This window comes from Centroberyx gerrardi, chromosome 11, assembly GCF_048128805.1.
Source record: "Centroberyx gerrardi isolate f3 chromosome 11, fCenGer3.hap1.cur.20231027, whole genome shotgun sequence".
Taxonomy (NCBI): Eukaryota; Metazoa; Chordata; class Actinopteri; order Beryciformes; family Berycidae; genus Centroberyx; species Centroberyx gerrardi.
This window is the reverse complement of record NC_136007.1, coordinates 11,772,634-11,788,072: the sequence shown is the minus strand read 5'-3', so window position 1 is coordinate 11,788,072 and position 15,439 is coordinate 11,772,634. Positions and strand designations below refer to the sequence as shown.

At 44.8% G+C, this 15,439-nt stretch overlaps 1 protein-coding gene across 1 annotated transcript; it reads right to left on the bottom strand.

Moving 5' to 3' along the window:
• Positions 1 to 39: 39 nt before the first annotated feature.
• LOC139914516 (clustered mitochondria protein homolog) lies at positions 40 to 14,083 on the bottom strand. The gene is made up of 29 exons (XM_071902854.2): positions 13,655 to 14,083; positions 12,382 to 12,562; positions 12,036 to 12,196; positions 11,714 to 11,885; positions 10,690 to 10,830; positions 10,462 to 10,592; positions 10,125 to 10,279; positions 9,773 to 9,898; positions 9,362 to 9,509; positions 9,093 to 9,185; positions 8,567 to 8,785; positions 7,758 to 7,933; positions 7,260 to 7,571; positions 6,928 to 7,106; positions 6,454 to 6,555; positions 6,218 to 6,318; positions 5,933 to 6,085; positions 4,700 to 4,762; positions 4,349 to 4,596; positions 4,176 to 4,260; positions 3,383 to 3,536; positions 2,511 to 2,650; positions 2,306 to 2,386; positions 2,010 to 2,135; positions 1,794 to 1,915; positions 1,402 to 1,495; positions 1,168 to 1,302; positions 990 to 1,063; positions 40 to 729 (listed from the first exon to the last, which is right to left on the bottom strand). Exons 1-29 carry the CDS (start codon positions 14,081 to 14,083, stop codon positions 606 to 608), a joined length of 4,425 nt encoding a protein of 1,474 aa, XP_071758955.2. The 3' UTR covers positions 40 to 605.
• Between the last annotated feature and the right edge of the window lie 1,356 nt (positions 14,084 to 15,439).

Sequence of the window (15,439 nt, the reverse complement as noted above, 5' to 3'; positions counted from 1 at the left end):
AAGTTCCGACAATTGTTTATAGTACAAGAGTGCAACTCAGTGGAGACATGGGGGATTGCAAGAAGATAGAATGACATTTCAAAATCAAAGTTTGTTTTTTAGTAACATTGCGACTACATTTCCCTCAATAGAAGTAGGCCAACGCATATTCAGCATGTCAGTTTATCTAGCAATGATACAGATATTATTCAGTGACTAGGCTTATTGGTTTATACATTTCTCTGACGGAAAGTGGCTATGGGTTATTCACATTTTGCCATAACACTCAGAACTTCTCTACACACTGCATCCATTCCTTACATCTCAGTAAGAGGTTTTCCTTGGCTACAGTTAGGCTTACAGTAGATGAAACAGACTAGGTAAGGCTCAGGCTCTCTTCAACACCCAATCCTCTAATTGGGCCATCCATAGGAAGCAGTAGAACTAATTCCTCTTGCAAAACTGCTGCAGTTACACCTGTCTTTCACTTTAACTATTCTCTAAAGTAGCTGATATCCAGTGTCAGTCTTTGATTTCTTATTGTTGCTCATCGTCTGTGGTCATCTTCAGAAGGCCAGCTGAACACACAGATGTTCCATTATAGCTGTATAGGTCCAGTACAGAGTTCAGTGTTGTTGTCCGTTGTCTGCAGATCTCGAGTCTTTTAGCTGTAACCAGTTCTCCAGCTCCTGCACCTGAGCCTTCTCCTTTCCTTTCAACTCAGTCCTCAGATCTGCAATTTCCTTCGCACTTCGCAGACAGAGAGAAATAAGGGGAGAGTGAGGGGAGGAGGCTAAGCATGAGAGATCATCATTTCATCAAACTGATCAGAATTTTTTTTTATATTATCAACATTCACTCTTGATCAGGATAATCACCAGATGTGTTAATGTTTTGGCTGAATTAACACTGTAGTAAATCAAGGGAAAACTGGACTTGTAGCCACCACATTATTGCTATACTCAAATATACTTAAAAATATGTATAATTGTAACTATTTCTGTGTTCACCTGAGAGGAATGAGAATGATTCCACAGGTTAGGTTGAGTTGCTGAAGGATTATGGGAAGGCTTGGTGTGGAAAACTGTAAAAGAAATACAGAAGAGGTAAGTCACTGATCAAAACATGTTATAGTAATGTGTGTGTGTGTGTGTTCATGTTCACGCTTGCATGCAAAGTGGTACATACCTTTGGCGGTGGAATACAGGCACTAGGTGTGTTGCTGTAGATGTGGTTGATGGCTTTCTGCAGGATCACAGCCTGTTGAGTGAGGCTCTTCAGGTACTCTGAGCTTTCCTTCGTACTGTCATGGTTCTCGCCAACCTTCATCAACAACAAAGACTCTTATTAAAGACCTTGAGCATATAGCATCAAGCGTGTAATACTAGCGAGGATGGCATTCGAGCATTTTAAATCACACACCTGGCTCTTATATATTGAATAAGCCTCTTTCTCATGTTGCAGGGCTGAACGAAACTCTCCTTTACTCTCGTACACAGTGGCGAGCAGGTGATGACTGTACAGCAGAGAGAGAAGGAGAGGCAGAGAGGTGAGGAAGACGTAAAAACATTTATATAAAGGAAGTGGAGGAAGAGAGCAGGAAGAGAAGGGGATGATCACAACAACCATTTCAAGACATTTTCCATCCTTATCTTTCTGTACTTTTCTTAGATTGTCTATTGTTTTGCAATGTGCTTTTTGTTGTTCTGCCTGAAACTAAATGTGCTGCCGTCTCGGCCAGGTCTCCCTTGTAATAATCCCTGCTTCAATAAAGGCTGAATGAAATAACTAAGCATACTGGTAAACTCTCTTACCTGTGTGCATGTTTGAGTGATGTGGCACCGTGGTATTTTGAGGTTAAAATTAAGGCATTCTGTAGGAACTTCAGGGAAAGCTCATACTCCATCAGACCATGAAGCACCAGACCAAGCATACTCTGGAGTGGGAGAGCACAACAGGGACACCAATATCTTCATAGAAAGAAAGAAAGCTGCAGCAGAGGAACACTTTGCAGATGAGGCCTTACTTACATCCAGCAGTGCGACCTGTGGATGGTCCTCTCCACTCACTAGGAGAGTGAGGTAACGAGCGCGGTACAGCAGACGCAGGGAGGTCGAGTGCTGGCCGCCCGCGAAGCAGTACAGGGCCAGGTACGTCTGAATCACAGGAAAAAAGAATACTGGACTATGAAGAGACACAAGTGCAATATTACAGTGTACTACAGACCATAAAACCTTGAAATGTATGTAGGAACAAAAGGATACAAAGCAATTTTTGGTTTATCATGATCTGTAAGGTGGATCAATGAGAAGATGGAGGAACTTACATAGTCCTGTATCGTCTGTGGATGGTCTATACCTTGTACTCTCTCACTGCTCATGACAGCCTTTTCCTGGTGGCTCAGGGCCTGAGAAACATACAGAGAGAGAGAGAGAGAGATTACTGTATGAAAGCTCGTTAAAGGGAAATTTCTGTCAGTTTGTATCATGCTGTAGGCCAAAGGTCGTTGTAGAAATGGATTGTATATTTACATCTGCATATTCCCCCAAGATGTAGCTGAGCCGTCCCAGCAGACGCAGGCACATACACACGTCCTCATGCAGGACCCCACAGACGCTGCTGAACAGAGTCAGGGCCTGGCTTATCGATTCATAGCCGTCTTTGAGAAGCCCTAAAAGGAAACATAAAACGCTGATGATGTGCCCTGAATGTATAAAAAAAATTAGGGACACCTGCTCTTTCCATAAAATAGACTGAACGCAGATGAAAGCTCTAACCCCTAAATGATTTCACCTTTCAACAAGTGCAAATCTGCACAGTTGCTTGCGGCTTTAATGTGTAATCAATGTTGCTGCAGCGTAGCGAGATAGTGATCCATGACAGTAGCCATAGAGCCAGTTTAGCCAGATAGTGAAGCAAGATGTGATCTGTGACGCTAGTCATCCTGGCGCCAGTGTAGCAAGATAACGATCCATTACAGCAGCCATAGAGCCATTGTTGCAAGATGATGATCCAGTGTCATCCAGCCAGGATCGATTAGAGCTCAGGCATTTTGTTACCACATGTTAAAAAGAAGGATGGAGGCTCTAATATTTTGTGTATATGTTCATTGCTATGTGACAGCATGTACAGTGTGCATATCACGTAATCATAATATCAGATGTGCGACGTTTTCAGATGTGTGACATTTTTGCCCAGTGTGTATCAGATGATAAATCTGTGCAAATATTAGAACAATGTGATACTTTATTGATGCCTGTAGGGAAGTTCTCTTGTCACTTCCCCCGCTCTACAGGAAGTTCAGAGTGCAGGATCAGCTGCAGAACAGTGCAGGTAGGGATTCAGTGTCACCCTGCCGCCCTAAATGTATACATGCAAGTATTCATGCGTGTCTGCCTCTCACCCTGTTGTACTGTGACCTGTGCATGCTGTATAAGCCGTGTGGCATCAGTCGCTGTAGGCTTGAGATATTTGACCACAGGGAACATGTTGACGACGTCTTCCTCACCAAACGCCGGCCTGTGACGAGACTCAAACGCATACTCCCTCAACTGCACCTGTACACAGAGAGAGGGAGACAGGGAGAGAGGGAGAGAGGGATGGAAGGGGGACAGAGAAAGTAAAAGACAGCATGAGTAATGGAAGGGGAGAGATTATTAGACAAGCGTTTTAAAGCAGCACTGGGCAACTTTGCACTTTGGCGGCCCCAAGTGGCAGCCGGGGATAAGTGATGTTTTGAAGTACTTCATTTGTAATGAAGTAATGTAATGAAATGTAAGTCCTAATACCTTAAGTTCTTCTTCTTCGTGGCTGGTAGGGGTGGAGATGGTGAAAAAAATATTTTTGCAGCAGCTTCAACCATTCTTGGTGAGTCCAGGTTTCTCTCAACAGAATATTTGATGTTTAGGATAAAGTTTTTTATTTCACTCTTAAGTTTTTATTGATAATTTCCTGTGCGCTGAGAAGATTTCCTGCCTGTGATACCCGACACCTTGGTCAAATAAGGTGAATCTACGGCGTCTCAATTCTCTGTTGCAGCTCCAATTTGTGATTTAAACTGCAACGACGGGTGTAGTTTTACATGAAACTCTTGCCTGGTGCAGCTTTAAGACAGACAGAGCTTGACAGAGTCAGACAGAAAAAGTCATTTCGTGTTTTAATGTAATTATAAAGAGAAGCATGAATAAATGTCTCACCTGGATGCCTGTTCTGATGGCAATCTCTCTGAGTAGGGAGATCTTCTGGAGGCTGTGCTTCTCTATTACTTCATCTATACTTTCACTAAACACAGAGAGGATGACAGTGTAAAATCCTGTTGCACACATCTAGTCACACACACACACACACACACACATGCAGAGACACACACCTGTGAAGTGAGTAGTGGTAATAATCCTCAGCCTCGGTCCTGATCCTGCCCCACAGCTCACTGGGCGTCAGTCTAGCCCACACACTGTCTGTCAACATGGCAACTCGGCTTCCATGGCTACGCCGACGCCGGCTCCTGCGACGAGAGAGAAGCTCGTCTGAGCCGGAGTCAGGGAGAGAGGAGGAGGAACTCAGGAGGCAGTTCAGGAAGTGGCTGACAGCAGCGGAGAAAGCTGCCGGTTCCACATCCTGAGGGAAAACAGAACATTAATGGTGTCATTATAAAATGAATGCCAGATTACAAAATGGTACATTTTAAAGGAGTGCTGTGTGAATAATTGAAGCACCTCACCTGTAGATAGATCTTGAAGATGTGTTTTGCACTTCTGATGATCAGTTCACTGATGGAAATTCTCTGTGAGGGAATATTTGATCAGTTACTAAAGACACTGGTTAGAGTCAAGCTTAGACTGGGCCAAGAACTGTCTTGTAATGTAGAATCAATTTAATGGTTTAGTCTGAGGCAGCAATGGACAAAGTGGCAGCTCGCAGTCTGCATTCAGCTATATACACCTGCACCTTTAAATTTAACCACTGCATTCATTTCTTGTTTTTTGCTGCAACTCCAGAACCCTTATAAACCTCCTAAGCATCTATTTGGTATTACTGGAGACATGTACACCTTATCTTTCATTTAGGCCTAGGGGCATCTGTCTTGGTGAACACATTGGTCTGTGGAGCTCTCTATTACCTCTCCTACTTTCACCTATGTTCACTCAAACCAACCACCATTGTTTCTGGGTTTTCTATTATCTCTGGAAATAGAATCAGAGATAATAATTTCCAATAATAGGATAGTTCCAGGAGCATACTGTTTCAAAGCAGATTTAATGTTATGGGGCTCGGAAATCTATGAAAGCAATTTCGTCTAATTTAACTTGCACCATTTTCAAGGCACATCCGTCACAAATTACACCTCACCAGACTGATAAATTATACATACAGCCAAATTATACATCACCAGGCTGAAAATGATTTCCTGAATATAATCCAAGGTCTGTTGAAGGTCTTAGGAGGAATGCCTTGACATTTTGAATTTTAGTTGGCAATTGGTTATTCTTCACCAGATACTTGCCATATTGTCACAGGTGACAGGGTGGCCTAGTGGTTTGGAGAAACCATCCCGTAACCACAAGGTCACAGGTTTGAATCCCTGCAACAGGAGATGTGTCCAACACATCAACAGCCATCTGTGTCCTTTAGCCATATACTGAATCTCTACCTGCCTACCTGATTGTACATTGTATCTTGAATAAGAGTGTTGGCTTATTTGGAACCCCTTCCTCACACATACACACACACACACACACACACACACACACACACACACACACACACAGCACTCAACAGAATTACCACCCACACCAATATGTCTCATTCAATCCATTACTAGAAAAAAAAAACATGTGATTCAAGTGATGTAATAGAAAAAATGTCACTGTCAAAGTGACCTCACAGCAAAGGGACGGCAGCCATGATGTATATACATGCAGTGTGTGTGTGTGATAGTGACTGTGGTGAGTACCTGAACGTGGCTGAGCCTCCCTCTCTCCTCCGCCCGCTGCAGCACCTCCAGCAGGCTGCCCAGGTAACGGACGTTCACCCCCCGCTGGTGCAGCGCTGAGGTCAGGCTGGCTCCATCCATAGGAACTGCTGTTTGGTCGAGACAGTCCCGCAGCTACCACACACACACACACACACACACACACACACCAGCAGCATTGTCACTATCTTCATCGCTATTATCAACATCATCTTCAACTTCTTGCACACGAGGAACCTGAAGATTATTGTTTCACAGAGGACTCACCACTGCTGGAATCTGATTGGATAGTAGGAAGGCAGCGGCATCCCATAATAACTGCTTCTGCTTCTGAACCTCTTCAGCACACTCAGGGGGGAAACGCACACCTAGCAAAGAGACACAATTTAATCTGGATCTGAAATAATTGTATCCCATATAATGTAGCTACACGCATGAGATTGCATGTATGTGTGTATATGTGTGTGTGTGTGTGTGTACAAGGTACAAGGTAATGAAGGTACCTGAAGAGTAAACATCAGGATTGAAGCGGATGTCAAAGCGAGAGTCACTCACTGAGCCAACAGCCTTACAAGCATCCATGATCACCTTTCTTCTCTGAAAATCTACACAAGTAAAGAAATTAGTTAATCATTTTTGGTAAGATTGCAAGATTGAACCAGTCCTCAACGACCCCTTCCTCGGTCTCATTCATTAGTCAACAATGCAGTCAGTACCCTAAATCTGTCAATAGTCATCATAGTAAAAAATATTTTTAGCCAGTAGAAACATTTTGTTAGGACAGACACTATATCTTTGATATAGTATAATTTCATGTTTTTATTAATATCCCTTATTACATTATTTAAACACATTTTATTAGTACCCTTTTACTCTTTGTTCTCCAACCTAATCCCTATTCTTTGCTGCTGCAGTGACCCAATTTCTCCTCAGTTACCAAAATATTTTATCGGTTCACTTCAGTTAGCTGATCTCACCCATGTCAGCTCCAGCTGTGGCTGCATCTCCAGTTTCCAGTACTTTGACCAGCTCCTCTTTCTGCCCTGTGTCTTTAGCCTGGGTCGTTCCTGGTGAATCTCCTGCCTTCTCCTGGCTCTCGGGATCTGCTTCTAACTGGCTGAGCCCCATGGACGCCATCTTGACGAAGAGTTCATATCTGTAACAGACATGAGGTACACAGGCTTTAACTCCATACCTCAGTTCATCCCACAGGTTAAATAGTTACATAGTGGTTGCATTCATCCAAACATACACTAAAGGTCTTCAGTTTCCTGTCAGACGCCATTTCTACAAATACTCTCTCTCTCACCTGTGCTGGACAAAAGCCTCTATCAGCTCCGGCCTCAGACTGGCCAGGCTGTGACGGTGTCGCCGTGGGTAACCAAAGCTCTGGCATTCCTCCGGCACCTTCTCCTCCTCCTCCTTTTGCTCTGAGAACAGGAAGTTCAGGTCTGGCGGGAAGGTCCGGAGAAGGTCCAAGATGTAGGGTCGTCCGTCATTACCCAGGATGCCCTTGGTCTCAACGCAAGAGCAAAGTTCCATTGGGCTGTCGTTGTGGTCGAGCACCTGGTGACGATGGATTCTCAGTGGGCCGCTGGCCTTGTCCAGCAGCTCCAGAAACCTGCGGTAAAACACAACTGTGAATTCAAGGGGACCAGGAAGTAAGATCCCAGGTTCGATCCCCACATCAGCCAATGTTGTGTCCATCAACACAAAAGACAGTGAACCCCTACCTATTTGATTATGCTAAGAGTGTTAGCTAAATACCTAAAATGTAAATTCAACACTTCCATATTGTGTGTATTACCTGGGGTGTGTGAGAACAGTCTTTCCATAGTCGTTAGAGCCATAGACCACGCTCTGCTCCTGATTCTTCTCCAGTATCCCAGGTACGATGGTCTGGGCGATGACACGGTTGCCACGGTAATCCACCACAGCTGTCCCGAGTGTGTGTAGCCCCTCTGTGTCAGTGGATGTGTATGCCTGTAGCAGAGCAACAGATATTTTATAAGTATCCACAGTTTGATGGCAAGGCAATGAAGGCATTTTATTGTCTGGTTTTCCCAAAAGCTTAGTTGATAATGTGGCAAGGGATTAGATGTATTTGAAAGTGAAAATACCAAAAGTAGCTACAAAGGCAATCAGAAGTAACAACATTGTGTGTGGGTTTAATGGTTTATGGTCATGGGTAGGGCTTGGATTTAAAGGAAAAATCCACCCATGGATACTTTTATTTTGTGATGAAATGTTGTAATTTTCTTTTTTTGATGTACCCACTTTCCCTCAACCTGCTTTGTCTGCTTTTACTTCAGTTAGTGATTTCCTACATTTCCCAGAATGACTTTCATTCCTTACTCAAAGCGATCTGGTCTATTAAGGCTACTATCGGTGGAGAAATTGGTATCTTTTCGTCTTCTATGATGGATTTCTCCCTGTATGATTGTTGGACATCAATGCTAAATTGTGAGTATAGAAAGACGCACTTGCTTCTTTTCGCCCTTCCACATCTTTACCAGCCATACTTTTGCCAGAGCAGGAGATAAATGCTGAAATAATTTTTCTCAGTTTCACTGCTCATGCAGCTACTGTACTCTGTACATCAGATCTCATCATTACCTGCACTCCTCTCAGGTCACAGATGGCAGCAGCATGGGCAGCAGCATTGCCTCCCAATGGGCGGTAATGGTCAGATATGTCAAACCCCAGGCTGAAGAAGAGGCTGTTCCAGATAAACATCTGCATTCGAGGCTCCTCCCCTGGGTTTAACGCCATGACGTTACCGTCGACAACCGCTACGGCCCCTCGTGTCGCAGCACCAACAAAGTCACTGTTGGTCTGGATGGAGGGATGAATCGATTACTTGTTGAGTTGAATATCTTGATGAACAGAATTTCCCTCTCTAGCTTTCAATAAAGAACAATGCAATAAGATTGACAAGGGGAAGGAAGGATTTTAACTCTTATTTCACATATCAGCAGTTGGAGGTTCAGTGTCTTGCTCAAGGACACATTGATGACAGAGGAGAGATTTTCACAACCTGGGGACTCAAACTGATGACTAAACAGTCACAGCCTGCCGCTCTAACCTTCAAAATAACAACAGAGGATTGAAAAGAAAGTTGTTAAGGCAGCTGTGGTCTCACCTTGAACATGTTCCTCTCCCTGTGCAGGCGTTCCTGAAGGTTCCTCCGGGGCAGTTCTCTGCATCCCTGCAGCTCCTCATTCCAATCCCGACTCTGTGCTCAACACACAATATTCACATCACCATCAATTACATCAGATGTTCTATGAAATCATTGTGGCATGCATGCATGCATGTGACATAAGCTCGGTACTTTTCAGATATGTTCTATTTCCCCGTATTTTTCCCCCGTTTTGTCCAAATATACATGAGGATGCCTGTGTCTGCAACCTGTCCAGCTGTGTGCTCGTCCTGGCCCATGCGGCTGGTGTGCGTCTCCTCCGCTCTGACACAGTCGAGGGCGTGGTCTCCATGAGGCGCGATCCAGGTAAACACCTGGAAAGGTGTTGCTATCCGCTCATAGGGGTGTCGCAGGACCCTGGTTGACAGTCAGCAGTGGGAAACATTTTTCTTTTAGAAAGGTTAGAATGCAAGTGGGGATTTTTGTTTGACTGGGAAGAAAGTTTGTATGAATTTTTGATGGGCAATCCCACACCGAATTTTATTTCCTTTTCATCCCAATTTCTATTATCCTAAACCCTGATATATATTTCAAAAATTCAGATGATGCAGAATACATTTTGTATAGATATTAAAAACATTATGTTATGTGTTACAGTGCATGTGTTATTGACTACTCACCTCTTCTTCTGCAGGGCGTTGAAGTTTTTCCTGAAAGCGGGGCTGACCTGACTCAACAGTTCCACTAGAGAGTGGCAAAGGATTTTGGGAACTGCAGGCTTCGGGTTGAATTTGAAGGCAGTTGACCTGGAACAATCAGCATAGCACACTTTGAAACAAGTTGAGAGGCAATGGTGAATACAATTTGTCATCATCAGCCAGCATAATGATAAATAACTCTTTTAGATCTGTTGGTTTACTGCCCTCCAAGGTTCTGTGTTGCTGAATGTGAATGAAAATTTTGAAAAAAGCTGTTCAATGTCCATAACCTGTCCGTAGATTCATGTGGGGCTTGGCAGTCTAAGATACTCACTGGTTGAGGTAGAAGCCTCGTGTAGAGGAAGTAATGTTGAGGTCTCGCTCTTCCGTTGTCACGATGTTGAGGTACATTAAGTCCCCATGCATCTTCCTGTTCCCTGGAGGAGGGTTCCAGCTGCTCATGGTCAGGACCCGCAGGCACTGCAAGGGCTATCAACACAGGACAGAGGGCCCAGGAAGACAAGAAGGGTTTCAAAATTGAACATTAATTTTAATTGCTGGCACTAACTTGGACAGCTCCACTTGATGTTTTGTTGCGGAATATAAACCGGATTCACGTTACATTAAGTCTTTGATATTTACATATATTATTACAAAAGCTAATTTCTCACCTTGCAATCATCTCTCATTGGCTGCAGCGGAGTAAGGGGGCGGTCCTTGCATCCAGGGAGGACGTATTCTGGAGGGCTGCAGTCAACAGACTCCTTCTCTGACGCTCGCTTCTTCCCCCCACTTTCACTGTCTGCAGGGATGAATATAGTGGAGAAAAGGATGAATGATTACAGGCAGAAATACACAGACAAGGCCCCATGTAAGGAAATATGAGAGAACAACATTACCCATCTCTCCTCGGGTGTAAAGGCTGAGGTAGGACAGTGAGCTGCCGTTGACTCCGTTGTGTGCATCCATGGGGTCAAGGCTCCTCAGAAGATCACGGACATGTCTGAGATGAAGACGAGCGTCACGCACTGTGTAAGAATCTGTAACAAGATCAGGGAAGATGATGCAAATCAGTTCAACCTAACACAAGTGCACCGTGAAACAGAAACCTTTTGTTGGGATCGCGGTGCATTCCAGACAAGAGGATGACAAACAAACCATTGCTGTTCTGGACAATGCAAGACAAAACAGTGCAATAAAACAAAAAAGTGCAATGCAGTATTAAGAATAGAAGTATAAAGTGACTGGTGAATAGAATTCAAACATCGCAGTTTTAACAAATTGCAGTTGAGTGGCCGGTACATACATCGTAAGATTTCAAGTGCATCAGATAGAAATTATTTCTAGTGATTTCTAGTGGGGGGGTAATGCACAGTAAAGTTTGTGCGAGTCCTGTTCAGCATCCTTACAGCTTTGAGGTGAAAGCTGCTCCTGAGTTTACTATACTGAACTGAATGCTGTGGTGTTGTTTGCCAGACGGTAAGGGAGCAAACAGTGGTTGGGCTGGGGTGAGTCGCTAACGATGCTGCCTCTTCCTCTCAATCTTCACATGTTGTAAATGTCCTGTACAGGTGAACCAAGTGATGTATTGGACCATTTTCACCACCTTTTGCAAAGCATTGTGGTCAGAAGCTGTGCAGTTTCCATGCCAGGCTGATGCAATAAGAGAGTACACTCTCTATTGTCCATGTGTAGACGTTAACAGTTTTGGAGGATGGGTTTTTCAGACTTCTCAGGTAGCGAAGGCTCTGCTGTGCCTTGTTAACCAGAGAGGAGGTGTTATGGGTCCATGTGAGGTCCTCGGTAATGTGGCTTCCATTGAGGTCAGATGCAGAGAAAGACTGCACTGTAAAGTGAACTTCACAGTTTATTATCACAGAAAGAGCAATAATAAACAAAAGAGGAAAAGCATAAGGCTGTTACCCTCCACCACCTTGATGAGCGCTCCATCCTGGACGCCCTGGATGGAGCGCAGCTCTGCGAGGCTGTCGAGCACGCTGCCTCCCAGCTGCAGGGAGAAGCATGTGCGGTGGCAGGTGAACTCATGGTCCATCAGCACCTGGTGCAGCTCTGCCACCAGCATCTGGCCTGATACCTGAGAGGGAGAGAGACGCAGAGAGGCATACAGAGACAGTGGGGTTGGAGAGAGTTAGAAACAGGTAAAGTGAGACAAAAGTAGCTGCGAATTATCTGAAAGAAAAGATGTAGGGATGCTGGTTGATAAATGAGAATAGCATGTTGCTACCTGGAGTTCAAAACTTTCTGTTCCAGGAGCCTGGATTTTGAGATTGAAGCCCATCTCTTGGAGGGTTACTATGTCTTGGATGCTAAGTTGCTCCATTTTATTGGCATCAGTCTGCTCTGAGCCATCATTCTTAGGACCTTCCTCATTTTGACTTGGAGCCGCTGTTGATAGCAGTGCAGAAAGGACAAAATAAGGGTGCAAAGTTGAAAACTGGCTGTGATGGCCCATTGTATGAGCTCAAAGTGAAAGTTTTAGGACCACCTTTGAATATGACAGTAAACACATACGCACCCATTCCAACAAAAAACACAAGCACAGATAAACATAGTAAAATACATTCTCACACCTTTGACATGTGGGGCTGCCAGAAACAGCCTGTCGACTAAAAACAACGTCACTTGCTTCATCTCGGCTCCTCCCTCTTCCACCTGTGGCAGAACGCTCTCCAGCTCCACAGCATGCTGCGGACCGGTCTTGTTGTCGTTCTCTCCCGTCTTGGCTGGACGCAGCTCTGTCTGGCTCTGAATCTGCTCTGTACAGACGCTGTTCTGATTGGTCTGATCAACACTCTGCTCCGTTTTACTTGAATTGCCTTCTGTCTGGACAATATTACAATCCATCTGATTAACATTCTGTTCTGCATGAGCAATTATCTGGTCCGTCTGGTCAGCAGACAGATTTGATTTCAGTTCTGCGCAGATACCGTTCTGTTCCTGCTCATTTGCATTCTGGTGTGACCGGACAGTCTCCTGCCCCATCTGTTCATCCCTCTGATTTGTCTGGATACTACTCTGTTGTGTCTGGCCTACATGACTATCTGTAGGGTCAAAGTTCTCCACAATTTGGATTTGAATGTTGTCGATGCTGCGTTTTGTCAGGTGAACATTCTGCTGTGACCTGATAGTGTCCTGTTCCGCTGGAACAATGCTCTCTTCCATTTCGTCTACATTGTGTTCTGTCAGCATCACTGAGCTCTGCTGTGTCGGGTCAGGGTTCTGCTCTGTTTCTTTGACATTCTCCTGTGTCGGCAAAGTGCTGTGCTCTGTCCAGTGGAAATCTATATTTTCCCAAGCAGTGGTCAGGTCCATTACAACAATATTCTGTCTCAACTTAAAGATATTCCCTTCTTTTGTATTCTGCTCTTTAACAGTGTTTACCTCTTCCATTAGGCCCATATTATGTTCTACTTGGAATGTGCTATCTTGTGTTGTGACAGTGTTGTGCTCTGTCAAAGTGGATGACGGTTCCTTATGGATGCGGTTCTCTTTCTGTTCTCCCTGTTCAACTTCCTTGTCTAGTCCTCCAAGGCCCCAAGTGTTTCTCTCTCTCTGTCTGTCCTTTGCTGGCACTTCCAACGCTGTGTAGGCTTCTGCATCAATCCAGGCTCTGGCGTCTGACTTTTGTTGTTTCTCTGATGGCATTTTAGCCTCCAGGAGTATATCCACCTGTTTCTGTATTTCAGGATCTTCCCAAACATCTGCGACTGTCTCTTTTGCAATGTCACTGTTAGTTTGTGTGTTTACTTCAGTGCGCTTCTGTCTCTCCACAACTTTATTATTGCATGCCAGTATCTCTGTTTGTGTCTGGACTTCCGCCTGGTATTCCGTCTGTGTCTGTACCCCAGTTCCAATCTGCGTCTCCGCCTCAGTCTGAGTCTCCACCTCAGTATATAGCCTGTTTCTCCCTCCATCGGCCCACTCTTGTCCCTCGTCTCCTGCCTCGTCCCTCCTTACTCCCTCGCCTCCTCCCTCCTCCTCCTCGGACACCAGGAGACACACCATCGGTTCCACCAGAGCCACATCCCCTCCCAGGTTGCTGCTCAGGATGATGTCAGGAAACAGGAAGTGTTCTGGTTCAAGAGTGGGGTTCATTATACCGGTGGAGACGGTTAACAGGTCATCCTCCAGGTCGTCCGGCAGGGTCGACGAGTCGCATTCACTCCCCTCGTCGGACAGCAGAGGGGACCGCTCCACCTCGCCCTGCGCCGGTGCATCGGTACACTTTATGTAGTTTGATAATGTTTGGCAGCACTGGACTACATTTCCCATGGTGCTTCTGTACGCAACACGGCAGTACTGCTGACCTGAGTGGGAATAGACCACAGAGTTTACAGAAGTTCAATGGAAAAAAAAAAAGAAAGTAATAGAATCTTGAATACATGGATAGAGTCATTGTCCTAGTTAAGCTGCTAAGTTTGGGCTGGAGAGGCATTGTCACTGTCACATGTGTGTGTGTGTGTGTGTGTGTGTGTGTGTGTGTGTGTGTGTGTGTGTGTGTGTGTGTGGGGTGTGTGAATGCATGTGAGTGAGCTTGTCAGTAAGAGCCTTAGACAACAGCTGATGACAGGAAGATTATGGCATGTTACTGCAGTGGTGTCACCTTACAACGGAAAGAACTGGAATACCTTGGATACTAAAATCTCAGTAGAAGACCTCGGGAATGATATTGGAATTGCTGGAATCCTGGAACACAGATGGAAGGGCACATGACCACAGCTTGAATGTAAAAAAAAAAACGCCTGGAAATAATGTGTTAAGTTGTAAATGTTCAGGTTTGAATGCACGGTACATAAAAGTGGAATATTGGAAATAGACACAATATGAAAGTCATAAACCTTGAGTTGATATGAAAATAAAGTAACGATATACCTCTCTATCCAGGCTTAAAGAAACACACAATGGCAGCAGACAAAATCAGTGGATATATTCCAAACAACAACAGTATAAAACAGAATTAGTATCACATTAGTGTAGTCCAGCTGTAGGCCCTACCAGCCAGTGTAGAGGGTCTACGTCATCTTCTCCAGGCTCCTCTGCTGTTCATCCTGCTAAAATCAGAGTGCTGAGTTTCCCAGGCTTTCCTGTAGAGCAGGAGACTCCCCTCTCCCTTCTGCGAAACCACGTTACACAAACCGGCTGCGTGTATGTGTGTGTGATTCCTTCTCTGCCCTTCATAAGATGTTCCTGAACGTATGAGGGGTGAAGAGGAGCTGCGAGAGATCCAGCCGGGCCCTCTGTTCACCGACACACACTCTCTCTCTCTCTCATACACACACACACACTCTTCACACCACACACACACTTAGTACCCGTCTAAGTCCAGAAGAGGGCGACCTCTCTGCCTTTCATGATGTAACTTCCTGTATCGAGACTGATCCATGCACTCTCTATCTACCTTGAATGTGAACACGTGCATAAAGACAGTGAGAAGGCAGTGTATAAATAGCTGCAGCAGCACTCTGACACCTCTTTATTTTGCCACACAAGGGGCCAGGATACATCACACCTCTTTCCAAACACAAGGTCCTGGAAATCCCTCCAGTATTCTCTCTCTCTGTCTCTTATTTTCTTTCCCCACTTGGGCATGAGCTGGAACTCTCGTTGGTTGCCATGGCAGCACTGCAG